Here is a 15,216-nt window from a genome sequence, read left to right on the forward strand (position 1 = left end):
TTAAAACTGCATAGCTTCTACCATTATATACCGGCACAGACACTGAAGGTGGTACAGCATAACACTTACTGTTATCCTTATATACTGAGGCAGACATTGATGGTGGTACAGCATAACACCTATCACTATATACTGAGGCAGACATTGATGGTTGTACAGCATAACACCTACCACTATATACTGAGGCAGACAATGACGGTGGTACAACATAACGCCTATCACTATATACTGAGGCACACATTGACGGTGGTACAGCGTAATCCCTATCACTATACATTGAGCCAGACATTGACAATAGTGCAGCATAACTCCTATCACTATATACTAAGCCAAACATTGATGTGGTGTAGGCCTACCACTTCATTAGTAGTAGGGATGCACCGAAACGAATTCTGGACTGAAACCGAAAATGCAGCATTTACCTGGCCGAAACCGAATATGACCCCCCCCACACCATAAAAAAAAAATCTAACACTTTTATTTAAAGTAAGTAACACACCAAAATAGGACAAAACAATTAAATATCAATATTAATATATATATATATATATATATGATTGTTAACAGCAATCACATTCCTGTCATGCCCAGGCATACCCAGATTCCAGGATGTACTCGCAGACTTGGCATGATAGGAGTATGATTGCCCTATCTACCCCTTCTCACTCCCTTTTGTCCTACCTACCCCGTCTCACTCCCTTCTCCCTATCTACCCCCTATCCCCCCGCCTCACTCCCTTCTCCCTATCTACCCCCTCCTAACGATCTACCCTCTCCCCCTTTGAAGTTCACTTACCTTTCAGGAGTCCTGCGGTGGGGGTGCAAGGCCTCTGTCTCCCAGCTCTGCCACTGTATGGAACAGTATAGAGTGATGGGAGTTATGATGTACTAGAGCATAATTATATAATGAAAAATACATTGGAAATGGTACAGCATAACACCCATCACTCTCACACACTTACCAATCCACACATATACCAATCCACACACATACCAATCCACACACATACCAATCCACACACACACCAATCCACACACACACCAATCCACACACACACACCAATCCACACATATACCAATCCACATATACTAATCCACACACATACCAATCCACACACATACCAATCCACACACATACCAATCCACACACATACCAATCCACACATATACTAATCCACACATACCAATCCACACATACTAATCCAGAAATACCAATCCACACACATACCAATCCACTCTCACTCACTGAATGCTTTCCTACCTTTCCTCTTTTCTCCTTACAGCTTCTTTTCCTCCTCTTCGCTCCTCTTCTTTAGTTCTTCTGTCTTCTTCCGGTTCAGTGGGCGCGGCTTCAGTGTTGTGCGCCGGAATCTGACAACAAATCCCGGCGCACAGCAGCTGTTGCCGCGCAGATCGCAAGGGAGCGATATCGGAGGTCTTTAACAGACCTCCGGCTCCCTTGAGTGATTTTAAGCCGGGTTCAAGGATTGAACCCAGCTTAAAATCACTCAAGGGAGCCGGAGGCAGGGGCGTACCTAGAGTATTTGGCACCTGGGGCGGATCCTGTATGTGGCACCCCCCCACACACACTTTAAAACTGCATAGCTTCTACCGTTATATACGGGCGCAGACACTGAAGGTGGTACAGCATAACACTTACTGTTATCATTATATACTGAGGCAGACATTGACGGTGGTACAGCATAACACTTATCACTATATACTGAGGCAGAAATTGACGGTGGTACAGCATAACACCTATCACTATATACTGAGGCAGACATTGACGGTTGTACAGCATAACACCTACCACTATATACTGAGGCAGACAATGACGGTGGTACAACATAACACCTATCACTATATACTGAGGCACACATTGACGGTGGTACAGCGTAATCCCTATCACTATACATTGAGCCAGACATTGACAATAGTGCAGCATAACTCCTATCACTATATACTAAGCCAAACATTGATGTGGTGTAGGCCTACCACTTCATTAGTAGTAGGGATGCACCGAAACGAATTCCGGACTGAAACCGAAAATGCAGCATTTACCTGGCCGAAACCGAATATGGCCCCCCCCCACACCATAAAAAAAAATCTAACACTTTTATTTCAAGTAAGTAACACACCAAAATAGGACAAAACAATTAATAACAATATTAATATATATATATATATATATATGATTGTTAACAGCAATCACATTTCTATCATGCCCAGGCATACCCAGATTCCAGGATGTACTCGCAGACTTGGCATGATAGGAGTATGATTGCCCTATCTACCCCTTCTCACTCCCTTTTGTCCTACCTACCCCTTCTCACTCCCTTCTCCCTATCTACCCCCTATCCCCCCGTCTCACTCGCTTCTCCCTATCTACCCCCTCCTAACTATCTACCCTCTCCCACTTTGAAGTTCACTTACCTTTCAGGAGTCCTGCGGTGGGGGTGCAAGGCCTCTGTCTCCCAGCTCTGCCACTGTATGGAACAGTATAGAGTGATGGGAGTTATGATGTACTAGAGCATAATTATATAATGAAAAATACATTGGAAATGGTACAGCATAACACCCATCACTCTCACACACTTACCAATCCGCACATATACCAATCCACACACATACTAATCCACACACACACCAATCCACACACACACCAATCCACACACACACCAATCCACACATACCAATCCACACACACACCAATCCACACATATACCAATCCACATATATACCAATCCACACATACTAATCCACACATACCAATCCACACATACACCAATCCACACACATACCAACCCACACACATACTAATCCACATATATACCAATCCACATAAATACCAATCCACACATATACCAATCCACATATATACCAATCCACACATATACAAATCCACACATATACCAATCCACACATATCAATCCACACATATACTAATCCACACATACACCAATCCACACATATACCAATCCACACATATACCAATCCACACATATACCAGTCAACTCTCACTCACTCACAATGCTTTCCTACCTTTCCTCTTTTCTCCTTACAGCTTCTTTTCCTCCTCTTCGCTCCTCTTCTTCAGTTCTTCTGTCTTCTTCTGGGTCAGAGGGCACGGACGGCGGTGGGCGCGGCTTCAGTGTTGTGCGCCGGGATCTGACCAAATAGGGCATGGGCAGTGAATCCCCAAATGCCAAAGTTCAACATTGAAAAATGCGCATGCCCCAAATGTGGCCCTTTTGCCCCCAAACAGCCAGGCAAAATCATTCATGTGAGGTATCGCTGTACTCAGGAGATGTTGCTGAACACATATTGGGGTGTTTTGTGATAGTGACATATACGAGAACCTTTTAATTCATACCTGAAGTAAAATGTGTGTGACAAAACAAATGCAAAAAAATGACTACCACAAAGTTTGACAAAAACTGGTGGTAGATATGGTGCATGGAAAGAGTTAAAATACTAGCATTTGGAATACCCTGGGCTGTCTAGTTTTCAAAAATATATGATTTGATGGGGTAAATTGCATTGGCCGGGTTCAAAGATACCCGAAATGGCACATGGGGGGAAGAATTACCAGATTTGGAAAAAATGGCTTTGAAATAGCAAAACGCTACCTGTACTTATTGCCCCATAATGGGTAGAAAAAAGCAAAAAAACATAAAAACATTGGGTATTTCTAAACTCAGGACAAATAGTAGAATCCATTTAGCAGGTTTTTTCATTACCTTTTATAGATGAGTAAAAGATTTTTCAACTAAAAGTTAGAAACAGTCATTTTTTTCTAAATTTTTCACCATATTTTATACTTTTTTTAGTAGTAAATAATATGATACAATCAAAACAATGTAATCTAAAGAAAGCCCTTCTTGTCCTGAAAAAAACAATATCTAATGTGTGTGGGTTCAGTAAACGGGAAAGAAGAAAATTACAGCTAAACACAAGCAGCGCAGAAATGTTAAAAAGGCCATTGTCATGAAGGGTACAAAAGGTAAAATCAGCCTTTGTCACGAAGGGGTTAACAGACTTCCGGCTCCCTTGAGTGGTTTTAAGCCGGGTTCAAGGGTTGAACCCGGCTTAACATCACTCAAGGGAGCCGGAGGTCTGCTAAAGACCTCCGATACCGCTCCCTTGGGAGCCTGTCCGTCTCTGGAGGGGTGCCGGGTGCCGGCAGGTTGGCACCCCCCTGATGAGCGGCACCCGGTGCGGACCGCCCCCCCCGCCCCCCGCTAGGTACGCTACTGCATGCCATAATTAGCTTCAGGAATACATTTTCTAAACATTCCGATGCATAAATATTCATCATCACACAGGACCACACACAAATAGACAGAGAAAAATACATGGGGGGAAAAACGTAACAGGAAAAAGAATTGCCCAACGCCTGGGGCAATTGCTCAAGGACTAATTAAACACAAAATAAACATTTGAATATTTTGTGCAGACTGTAATTAATATAAATGAGGCCTTCAATTATGTGAATTCAGGGTGAGAGCATTAAGTGTTACTTCCTTTTATAAAGAGCCATACAAGATGCACTTTGCCTCCCATGTTAAATGGCAGAATCTAATATTTGTGCCAAATTACTGCATCGGGATAAGGAAAGGAGGGGAATTACTGGGATATTTAGCGTCCCGCATAAGAATGGGTCTTGCAGCAGCGTCTATGTGTTCAAAACTGGTGACAGTCAAGAAAGTGAGGGTTGTGACACATTTGCTATTCCCAAAAGTTGGTTTAAAATGGCTTTAAACCTATTACCAACTTCATGTAGGCGCAATGAAAAATGTTTAGGGATTACCTCTACTAAAGATAGGATTTAAGGGTTATATTCAATATTTGTTAAATATGTTTAGCAAAAATCTTCATAGATTAGGTAGGACTCTCGGTACAGAATATGACCAAAAGTATGTGGACATCCCATCTAAATATTGAATTGAGGTGCTACACCTATTGCTAACAGGAGTATGAAATCAAGCATATAGGCAGCCATATCCATAGACCAACATTGGCAGTAGAAGAGCTCAGGGACTTTAAACGTGGCACTGCCATAGGATGTCACCTTTTCCTAAGGGTCATAAGTGCTATTATTGTGAAGTGGAAGTGTTTGGCTAAGCTATGAAGCAGTAGACCACTCACACTCACAGAGTAGGGCTGCTATAGGCCTGATGCGACATGGTTTGATTATTCAATGACCCTGAATACCTTTGGGATGAATTGGAACACTGATTGTGAGCCAACGTCAGTGTTTGACTGGTTGTGTTTTGGAAGGACTGTTCCTTTGGTGAATTTTAATATATTCCCCCAGCATTCCATACCTTGGCTGCGTCAATCAAGCATCAATCAAGCATGAACTCATTTGCACTTCCTGGTTGCAGACAATTTTATCTGTATTGCTCAAGGAGATAATAATTATGTCCTCTCTGGAGTTTGTGCCCCAAATCAAGTAATCCTCATTGCAGGAGCAGTGCGAGAAGGTCACGGCATTAGCACTGATTGGCTGAGACCCGTGCTGACATCATCAGCATCCACCTGCTGCTCATCTTGCAGCACAATGTCAGGAAGCAGCTGCGGAGCCTCACGATGTAGTTGAATGGTTCTTACCTGCCGTCACTTTCTACGTTTCTATGATTCCGCAAGGGTTATCCTGGCTTAAAAGTGATCCAATGACGATGGATTAGCGCACACAAATCACACAATTTTAATGCCTTCTACATAAAGAGAAAAGTAGGAATGCTCAACTGACAGGAAAGCCCAAAAAGTGGATGGGGAGAGTTAGCCGCTAACCAACTTCTTTTAGTAGAAAAGCATTGTTGGGGTAGCGGGAATGGAACGCGGGGCTTCAAACTTTTGTTTAAATCAGTTTAAGTGATCCAACGGTAATGTTATTGGTGTTACAATAAATTTCACTGTATATGAATACAGGAACACGTTGTGGTACACTCACACTCAGCTATACACAATATCCTTATTTCAGGAGAGCAGTGATGTCGTAGCGCAGAGCAATAATGATGTAAGGACGGATTGCAGATTTCACTTTCCCCTGTACCTTGTCTCTGATGAAAAAAAGACAGGAAACGTTCAGATCATTTATATTTATGAAAGAATATGTCTTATTTTATTATATTAAAACTAAAGATTATTTATGGATGTTGTTTTTCATTGGAGTGTAAGATTTATGGAGATTTTAGGCAGAATGTGGCCATAAGGTGTATCGGGTATAGGATGTAAAAACAGAAAAGTGTGAATTGTTGGGAGGTGTAATGCTAAATAGTCCTTTAAGGAAATTAAAGTCACAAACAAGACAATTTTCAGGTATACTTCACCTTAAATAGGGTTCAGGGGCTATTACCCAATCCTACCCTATGGTCATGGTTGGGAAGGCCAGACCCAAAATGGCCAAAATAAGCTTAAAAAGTGGCATTGAGACAATTCAAGCAAAATGTGGAAAATTAAAGGTAATTTTCCATGGAACCCAGGAACACCTACGCTGTCACCAGGAGTCACGTTTTCAAAATCAATCTATTTTATTTGGGGCTTTTGGTCATCTTCATACACGGGTGTTAAAATGTTTTATTTTACAAATTAAATATAAGTTAAATCAGCAGCATCTCAGCCTTCAATATAGCAAGTTATTAGTTGATAAGTCGGCACATAGCAGCCTGTTATGCTAATTGTTTTAGCTACGGATGGATGGATGGATGGATGGATGGATAGAGAGAGAGAGATAGATGGATAGATAGATAGATGGATAGATAGATGGATAGATAGATAGATGGATAGATATATAGATAGATAGAGATAGATAGATAGATGGATAGATAGATATAGATAGATGATAGATAGATATTGAACCTTTAGGGGTTATTCGTGTGCCTCATTCATGATTAAATTTAATATTAATGAGCAAGGCTGATCCGGCTTGTAATAATTCTCACATATCCCGCGTTACGGAAATTACCACAGTCAGTGAGTAAATGTGGGGCAATTCTGTCTCTCGACATTATCTCCATCAGTGCCATAACCCATAGGGTTTCCTGCAATCTGTAGTGGGGACTAAACAAACAATTTCCCCGGCTACATTATTAACTTAAACCACAACCGTGACAATAGCAAGACTGGTTACTGTAACTCGTTAGCTGTCCTGGCGTTTCCTATTACAGGATAATTAATCGAGACTTCCACTGTCTGTAATAAGGATATCTTCCCAGTCGCAGGGAAGACGTCGAATTGTGAAATGAAGGGAGTTCCCAATTTAGACTGCAGTCAATGTGAAGTGCGCATGTAGTAGCTCACACACAGCTATTGCCACATCAGCGCTTTATGATGCACAATGTTTACATCAGTCCCGGGGAGGAAACGCTTTAGCCAAACGTGGGAACACGCCGGCATGTACTGCTGCCGGACTTTCATTCACTGCGTGCGTCCGACTTCATATGGAGTAATGCATGAAAGTGGAGCAATACTTTTACACCACTTTTGGCATCAAAATGATTTCCCAGTTTGTAAGCGTTTCAATGTGCCCCAGTGAATAAAGAGAATAAATGATTTTATACATACAGACATTATTATTATTATTTATTGTTTTATATAGCGCCATCAAATTCCATAGCGCTGTACAATGGGGTAGATTTTGTTGACCGTTATTCCCCATCTAGATTGTCCTAATTCTTCGTTTTATCTCTTGCTTGGGACAGCAGTGGATTTATGCAAGACATTGCTAGATTCTTGAGCACTATGTGATCTTTGCCTCTGTTGGGTAGATTTCCATTGCATCTACAACTCCTTTTGTAAATAAAAGTATTTGCTAACAAAGAAGTCTCCTTTTTGACTGTGGCCTCGGGGACATTTTTTCTGCTCGTGTTATACTATATTCTCTCCTCTGTTATTTGTTTGCAGCTATAAAGCATCTGGGGCTTTGATTTGTCTTAAAACATTTCATCAGACGCATATTTGCAATTTTGGGGTTCTCTTTGCCACACCGTGGTGGTGAGATGTCTCGTCATGCGCAACCCATATTAAGTGTGATGTAAAGTGTAGTGATGTCATTATTTCTGGCGTGTTTTTCTCTAGTTTTTTCTCTAGAAGCTGTATTCTAGTTGGGGTCGTACCAGGGATCTTCCTTTTGCTGGCTGTTTACTGGTTTCTTCAGACCTCTGCTTCAGCACTCCCATGCTGTGCTTGCGGCTTCCATGCTGAGCACCGGCATTTTGTGTGATATCCCTCAGCGCGAGGGAGTGCTGAAGCATAGGTCTAAAGGAACAGACCTTGGTCAATCCTACAATGCGTCGCCCGGTGTGCCAGATGGCCAGTGAGGGACCAGACCCAGTGAGCCACTTAGTAGATAAGGTAACCTGAGTCTAGTTTCCAATATTTCTTTTTTTTTTTTTCCCTTGGGAATTCTCTGCTTTGGCTGTAGGGTAGTTTTGGTTTTGCTTCCACCCCCTTTAACCCCTCATACTTACACTCCTAGACAACACTCGAACACAGAACACAGAAAAAGATAGGGACTGCTGATAATACCCCATCTAGTCCTGTCTACCTTGCCCATATCAAGTGCCACACTCAGTCTGGAGGCAGCACATTGTACGTAAAGCAACATTCATGGCCTAGTATAGAGGACAGTACGGTTATATCGCATTACATGTATACCTGCGCTTAGCGTGCGGACTCGTCTTATTCACTGTAAAAACACGCGTGATGTTTCGGTGAGTGTAAGTTTCAGCACATTGAAACTTGCCTGAACTTGGTGACCGGCCAGTGGCATTTCACAGACTTCACCAGCTCAGCTACGTGCAAAAATAAACGACGGGGTAAAAGAAAAGGAAACAGACCAGTCTTCTAAAATTCTAGCTTGTGTCTTAGTAAACTGACTCATTGAGGAAAAGTCCTGAGCTTCGGGTTGTTTTGTTCTTTCTGTAAACTGAGCTTCTTCCGATTACTTCCTATTACTGGAATACAGCCCACCTTGGGAGGTCTTTGCATTGACCCACTTTACTGGGAAACAAACAAAAGGGGCTGTTGGTAAAGCTCATTAAAAAATAATTATGTGTTCATCTAAGGTAAAGCCCAGATTTACATACTAGAGCCCTTAAGTGCCCCCCAAAAAGAAGGCAACAGCCACCGAGGCGAAAACGGAATACACATGGAAGGTGCTAGATAGGGAGCGCGATTCACAGAGCAGAGCTCCGGCTCAGTTTACTAGGTGTTCTGCCAAAACATAAAAGAGCCATAGTCTTGGCTTATATCGGCACCGGCAACCAGGGCCAGACTGCGGATAGCAAGACAGCCCTGGGGCTCTAAGGCTGGCGACCAACTGGCGCCTGGATATGACAGGCCACACACGCGTTACGTTTTTAAGATCACATAGGCTGCGGCTGGGCATATGCAGCAGCTGGCCTCACAGCAGTGCTGGAGCCCAGGTGGCCAGTGACCCACAGAGCATTTGCCCCTTGTGCCAGGTGGCTAGTCAAGACCTTCCAGTAACTGCTGCTCACTGGCTATTCCTACATTGGCAACGGCTCCAGCACAAAAGTGAGAAAACTAGGTGCCCCCCCAACACACACAATAAGCTGGGGGCAATTATTGTTTATTGGGTATTTTGCCTTTTATCTCAAATTGAGTTGAAACCAGGATAACAAAGTTATCAACCAGGATGGTCTATACCGAAAAAATATATTTAGACAATAAATCTAGATAACTGTATTCCATGTTTCTCTGGCATGTCTGGGCCACAGCGCTCCTTTTCTTAATATGTGGAGTTATTGGTCTGGGTTTAGTTCACTCATATGGAAGGAACACTTTGATCTGTACAGAGGACTGTGACAAGAAGTGTTTGGGAATTCCCATTTCCACAATTGTTCCAAATATCCTGCTGGTGGTCCTGAGGGGGCGTCTGCGGACTTTTAATGGGATTTGCATTTGAAAAATCCCTTTTCCCCACATGTTTTCTTGCTCCTTGTAGTGATTTCTTTTTCAGATTTCTCTGCATTTTCTGTAATGTGGATAAATATTTATAATGTATAGAAATGAGGACCGCAAACAGGATAGTGCTGCCACCTGCTGGCCAGAGTCTGCATTCACAAATCCATTGCAGCAGTTGCAAAACACTAGTAATTACATCATAAGTACAAAAGGGACTGCTTTCTTGGAAGTTCAGGGCAGTTGGCATTTGGTGGGTTTCCCCAGAATGTATTTTTTTTAAAATAAGAAAACCAAAATATTCTGAATGTATTTTGAAGAAATTAATACATTATTTTTAATATGAATCATAAAGACAAGTGTAAAAAAAAAACCTTTGTAATTAGAAAAAAAATTAATTTTAGATATTAATGAATTGGAGAGAGACACCAATGTAACCGAATTTAAATCATCAATGTAACCGAATTTATATCATCAATGTAACCAAATTAAAATCATCAATGTAACCGAATTTAAATCATCAATTTAAATGGCAACCTATTTCTTTTTCTTTCTTGCAGAGAACACGCACCAAACACATACAGGCTGATCTTTAACAGGGTCATGTCAAGTTGATATTATTAAGATTCCTTAAGGGTTCCTTAAATAATAATACAAATAATAATTATTATTACTGATATTATAATGAATATTATATAACAATAGTAATAATTATTATTGATCTGAATAATAATAATTAAATTATTATTAGTGATATTAATAATAATTAATATTATTAAGTTATTATTACTGATATGGATAATTTATTATTATTATTACTATTATTAGATAGGTAGGAGATAGAAACTCAGACGTCAGAAATATCAGGCGAATTGATGATGGAAGGAGAGGCAGACATTGCTTTTATTCCAAAACAAAGCCCGGCCCGGTCTCCATGGGGATAATTATGTGTGCGTTTATGTAATGTTACCGACACGGTTACTCAGAGTCACGTGGGATTTCTACTATTATTTGAAGCCCATTGCCAAGGGAAACTCCCGACGAATAAACGCCTCCTGTATAAACGTTACGGAGTCGTGTAGCAGACACATTTTCTCGGCGTCGCCTGATCACGAAAGCTTACTTCCTTCGGTTCTCTCGTTTTGGTGACACGTTGTTGGATACATTGTTTCCGTGGATTGCTACAGCATAGAAGCCATTGGAAGCCGGCGGACAATGTTGTCGATCAGCGATGGGAGCACCGACCCTCTGCTGGCCAGGTTCAAGCTGCTGGAGGAGACCGTGGACAAGCTGCACCGGGAAAACAGGACCCTAAAAACCAAGCTGCAGGGATATAACACGCTGAGCACTTTCTACCACGAGGCCCGGCAGCAGATGAGGACTTTAAACCTGCAGCTGGCCGCCAAGGACACGGTCATCCAGAGGCTGCAGGCTCATCACACCCGATCCCCCGCCGAGGACCCCCACATGGACCCCTCCAAATCCCTGGTGGAGAACCTGATGGATCATTTGAATAAGATGAGGGAGCAGCTGAAGGAGACGGAGAGACTATCCCGAGAGAAAGTAGACGCTCTCAACCAGGTAAGGGCGCAGCATGCAAGCACTGTCTGTGAAAGGGTTAAGGATCATTGGGCCAGAAGGCTGCAGCTGCTGCACAACCTCTTAGATCTTTGGGATCCATATTGTTGCATTACAGATCCCCCTGATCCAGTAGCCCCACATCTCAAGATGTTCTGCAGCAGCCGGGCGACTATTTTTTCATTCCTAACGATCGGCTCGTTGTAATTAAGATTTCTGTAACGTACACAGAGAACATCGTCATTTCATGAATAATTTTTTTTAAAAAACTTATATTAATATCAGACCGTGTTTTATTTTACTGGAAATCTCAGCAGATTTATATATTTTAACAAAAAATTTTTTTTTAACAAAAAATACAACCAGCTGGAATTTTGAGGTGTATTAAAATCCCTTTATTATAGCTACACATTCTATAGACATTCCCATAACTTGTATATTCTATAGAAATAAGTTAAACTTCCACACTCATCACCTTCAGCCTATAGGGTCACTTATATTTTAATATAATACAATAATTTTAAACATATTCATTAATATCTGTTAGATATGATCTGAAATCCAGATACTATGAACATAGGTACAGATATGATCTCATTATATATTGTACTCTATAGACACTGCTGTAGCTATTTAACCCTTTGGCTGTCATGGAGATGGGTGGTAATTGCTGGATTCAGACATGGGTTTGATTTGTAGACTGCTAAATATTCTTTATTTAATTCTAATTCATGTCCTGTTTTGGGGTTACATTGTAATATAAAAAAATACACAATGAGTGAAAAGGTGTTTTAACACTTTGTATGCCAGGCATTTCACGCTGTCCTGTACAATCCCTGGACAGCTAAACTTACAGTACTTAATAATTGTAAAGAACCAATCATTACGGACAGGGCTGCTGTGATCTTTCCTACGGTCCATTAGACACCTTTACTTTTGGTCATTGATGTAATACGGAACCTGTTGTTTGTTTTTTAGGCAGTCTATCACCATCCAATAGTATTTGAGTGTTTCAATTTACAATTTACGTGTGACTTTACGTCATCACATCTGTGACAGTAATCACAAATATAACCACAAAGCTCGTGGCTCGACGTGCACACTGACATTTGCATTTGTTCCCTCTACAGGAAATTCAGAGACTGAATCAGCAGCTGGCCGAGAAAGACGGGCAAATTCATCAAATGTCCAGCTGGCCCCCTCACGAGAAGGAAATGGAAATCTGCCGACTCCAGAGATCCTTGGCTGAGAAGGAAAGGGTACAAGCCACGAGCGAAGTCCTGTGCCGGACTCTGTCTGATGAAACCCACCAGCTCCGCCGCAAGCTGGCAACCACCGCGGAGATGTGCCAGCACCTGGTGAGGCTCCTCGAAGAGACGCACGGGAGTGAAATTCAGAACGTCAATGAGCTGGCTAATAAGGTAAGCCATTCCACAATAACATCAGTAATATTCACACGTAAACATGTACGTATAGGAGATCCGGCAGGACTTTTGGGTCTCTTGTCTACCTGGTGGCACATTAGATGTACTCTACTACATAGTTGTATCACCTGAACGTCCATAGGTGTTACACATCCTTTATATATGATTCAGCCAGACAGGGTAAAGACATCTGTGGGCTTTTAGATCCAGGGCTTTTTCTAAAAATACTCCTTTGTACGTTTCTAGAATACAGAAAACGTCAACGATGTATCTCAGGACAAACTCCGCGAAGAAATCCTCTTATTAAAAAAGAAAGTTGTTCATGTAAGTTCATGCAAATACCTCTGTCATATTTCTGTAATATGCTTCCTCTTTTTTTTTTTTTTTTTTTTTTTTACTGTAATATGTGTGAGGTAATATCCTTCTGTTTAATTTCCCAAAACTGGTAATATAGTGTCCTAACAGATTCATTTGAGTTCAGTTTTATTATTATTATTTTTTTTTTTATGTACTTTTTGTATTTTTTTTTTTTAAATCCTAATTATTTTCCATTTAATTCCAGGTGGAAGATTTAAATGCAAAATGGCAGAAGTATGATGCCAGCAGAGAGGAGTATGTTAAAGGTCTTCTCCTGCAGCTCAAGGAGATGAAGACCCAACATGAGCAGCAGAAGGGTCCTCACACTGGGCGTTTGCACATCGAGCTCCTGCAGAAAGAAATCAACCGGCTAAACAAGTTACTGGAGGAGAAGATGAAAGAATCTGCGAAACTTAAGGAGGAAGCAGAGGATATGGGAAGAGCCCGGCTCGCTGATGGAGAACATATTCAGATGTTGGAGCAACAGGTACACACACCTGATAGACATCTCAACGATCAGGAATAGCCGATACTGTGGCAACAAAGTGAATGAGTGGGAAATGATGGGAATCAGCTCGAAGAGGTTGGCTGTCTTTGGGTTTTAAAGTATAAAGACTCTATATAGAAACATAGAATTTGACAGCCAATAAGAAACCTTGCATGAGACATCATCAATGGTACCTAAAAGGGAGTAAGCTATAGCATCTTAAGCACCCAAAGGCAGATGAGAATCTTTTGGCTCATCTAGTCTGCCCATTTCTTTAATCCTTCCTTGGTCTTGTCTTAGATTCAGGAGCCATCTGCCTATCGTCTGAATAATTATATTCCCTCATTGTATTAAATATATTAAATTGATGCATTTATTAAAAAAAAAAAAGCCATTTATTTTATGTTAATGCTTTTTAAAAATACTACAAAATGTATTTTCTTTGGTAACATCGTAGCAACCTTTTTTCTTCTCATTACAGCTTCTTGTTTATAAAGACGATTTCACGTCGGAGCGAGCCGATCGAGAGAGAGCGCAAAGCAGGATCCAGGAACTGTGTGAGGAGATAGCACGCTTGAAACAACAGACAAGGAAGCCGGTGAGAAATGCTTGCCTTTTAAACCATAAACCACTTAGTGGATGACAGTAGATCGGGAACTCTGACAACTGGTGGGATACTAGTCATCAACTACATAGAAGTAGCATTAGGTTATACTATATATATATATATATATATGTCCCCAGATGAGGTTTGGGTATATCACTATGATAGGTTTGCTATAGAGAGACATGGTGGTATCCTAGGAATTGATTTGCGTGTGTGATTGGTAAGATTTTGGTTAGCTGACAGCTAGCGAGACTGACTGCCATTACATGCAGAGGAATATATACCGGAACACGTATTTCATAACATGCTTTCTAAACCTATTCCTCTTTTATTTAGGATGAAAAGCAATCGGGTGGAAGTTCCCAAATTCACGCTGGTAACAAGAACAAAGCAGTTATCCCAAAAAATGAAGCCGCAGAAAGTCGCAGGAAAGCAACGTCGGCAGAATGTGCGGAGGGTCGAGGGAACTCAAGTTCGGAGAGACGGGTGCAGGATGAGCTGCAATGTCCTCTCTGCCTGAGGGTTTTCCAGGACAAACTTGGTGAAAATTTCCTTGAACACATCTCTGAATGCTGCCAGTGAATATCCTGACAACCGCTGCTGCTAACCTAACCACTACATGCCGCAGGCTTCCTATGGCTATGTCAGCTTGTGATGTGTTTGCAGCAATACTGCTTTGTTGCTGGACGGACAGATATAAAGGAACTGGAACCTGCCATGGAACACAAATCCAGCGTGAAAACATGAAGACCTCATTAAGAACGTACTTTACCGTACGACGGGGAAAGATTATAAGTACCACTTTTATTAGTTTTGGTTTTTTTTTATGTGCTT

The 15,216-nt window shown here is 41.4% G+C and overlaps 1 protein-coding gene across 1 annotated transcript; it reads left to right on the forward strand.

Annotated features, from left to right (window-relative positions):
- The first annotated feature begins 11,144 nt into the window (after positions 1–11,144).
- On the forward strand, positions 11,145–14,964 carry TNIP2 (TNFAIP3 interacting protein 2). Its single transcript, XM_089498387.1, has 6 exons — positions 11,145–11,510; positions 12,638–12,952; positions 13,178–13,255; positions 13,494–13,775; positions 14,257–14,373; positions 14,719–14,964. The coding sequence occupies exons 1-6, from the start codon at positions 11,145–11,147 to the stop codon at positions 14,962–14,964; spliced, it is 1,404 nt and encodes a 467-aa protein (XP_089354513.1).
- The last annotated feature ends 252 nt before the right edge of the window (positions 14,965–15,216 follow it).

Source organism: Sceloporus occidentalis, unplaced genomic scaffold (genome assembly GCF_023333645.1).
Source record: "Sceloporus occidentalis isolate IW3139 unplaced genomic scaffold, rSceOcc1.0.p SCAF_120, whole genome shotgun sequence".
Taxonomy (NCBI): domain Eukaryota; kingdom Metazoa; phylum Chordata; class Lepidosauria; order Squamata; family Phrynosomatidae; genus Sceloporus; species Sceloporus occidentalis.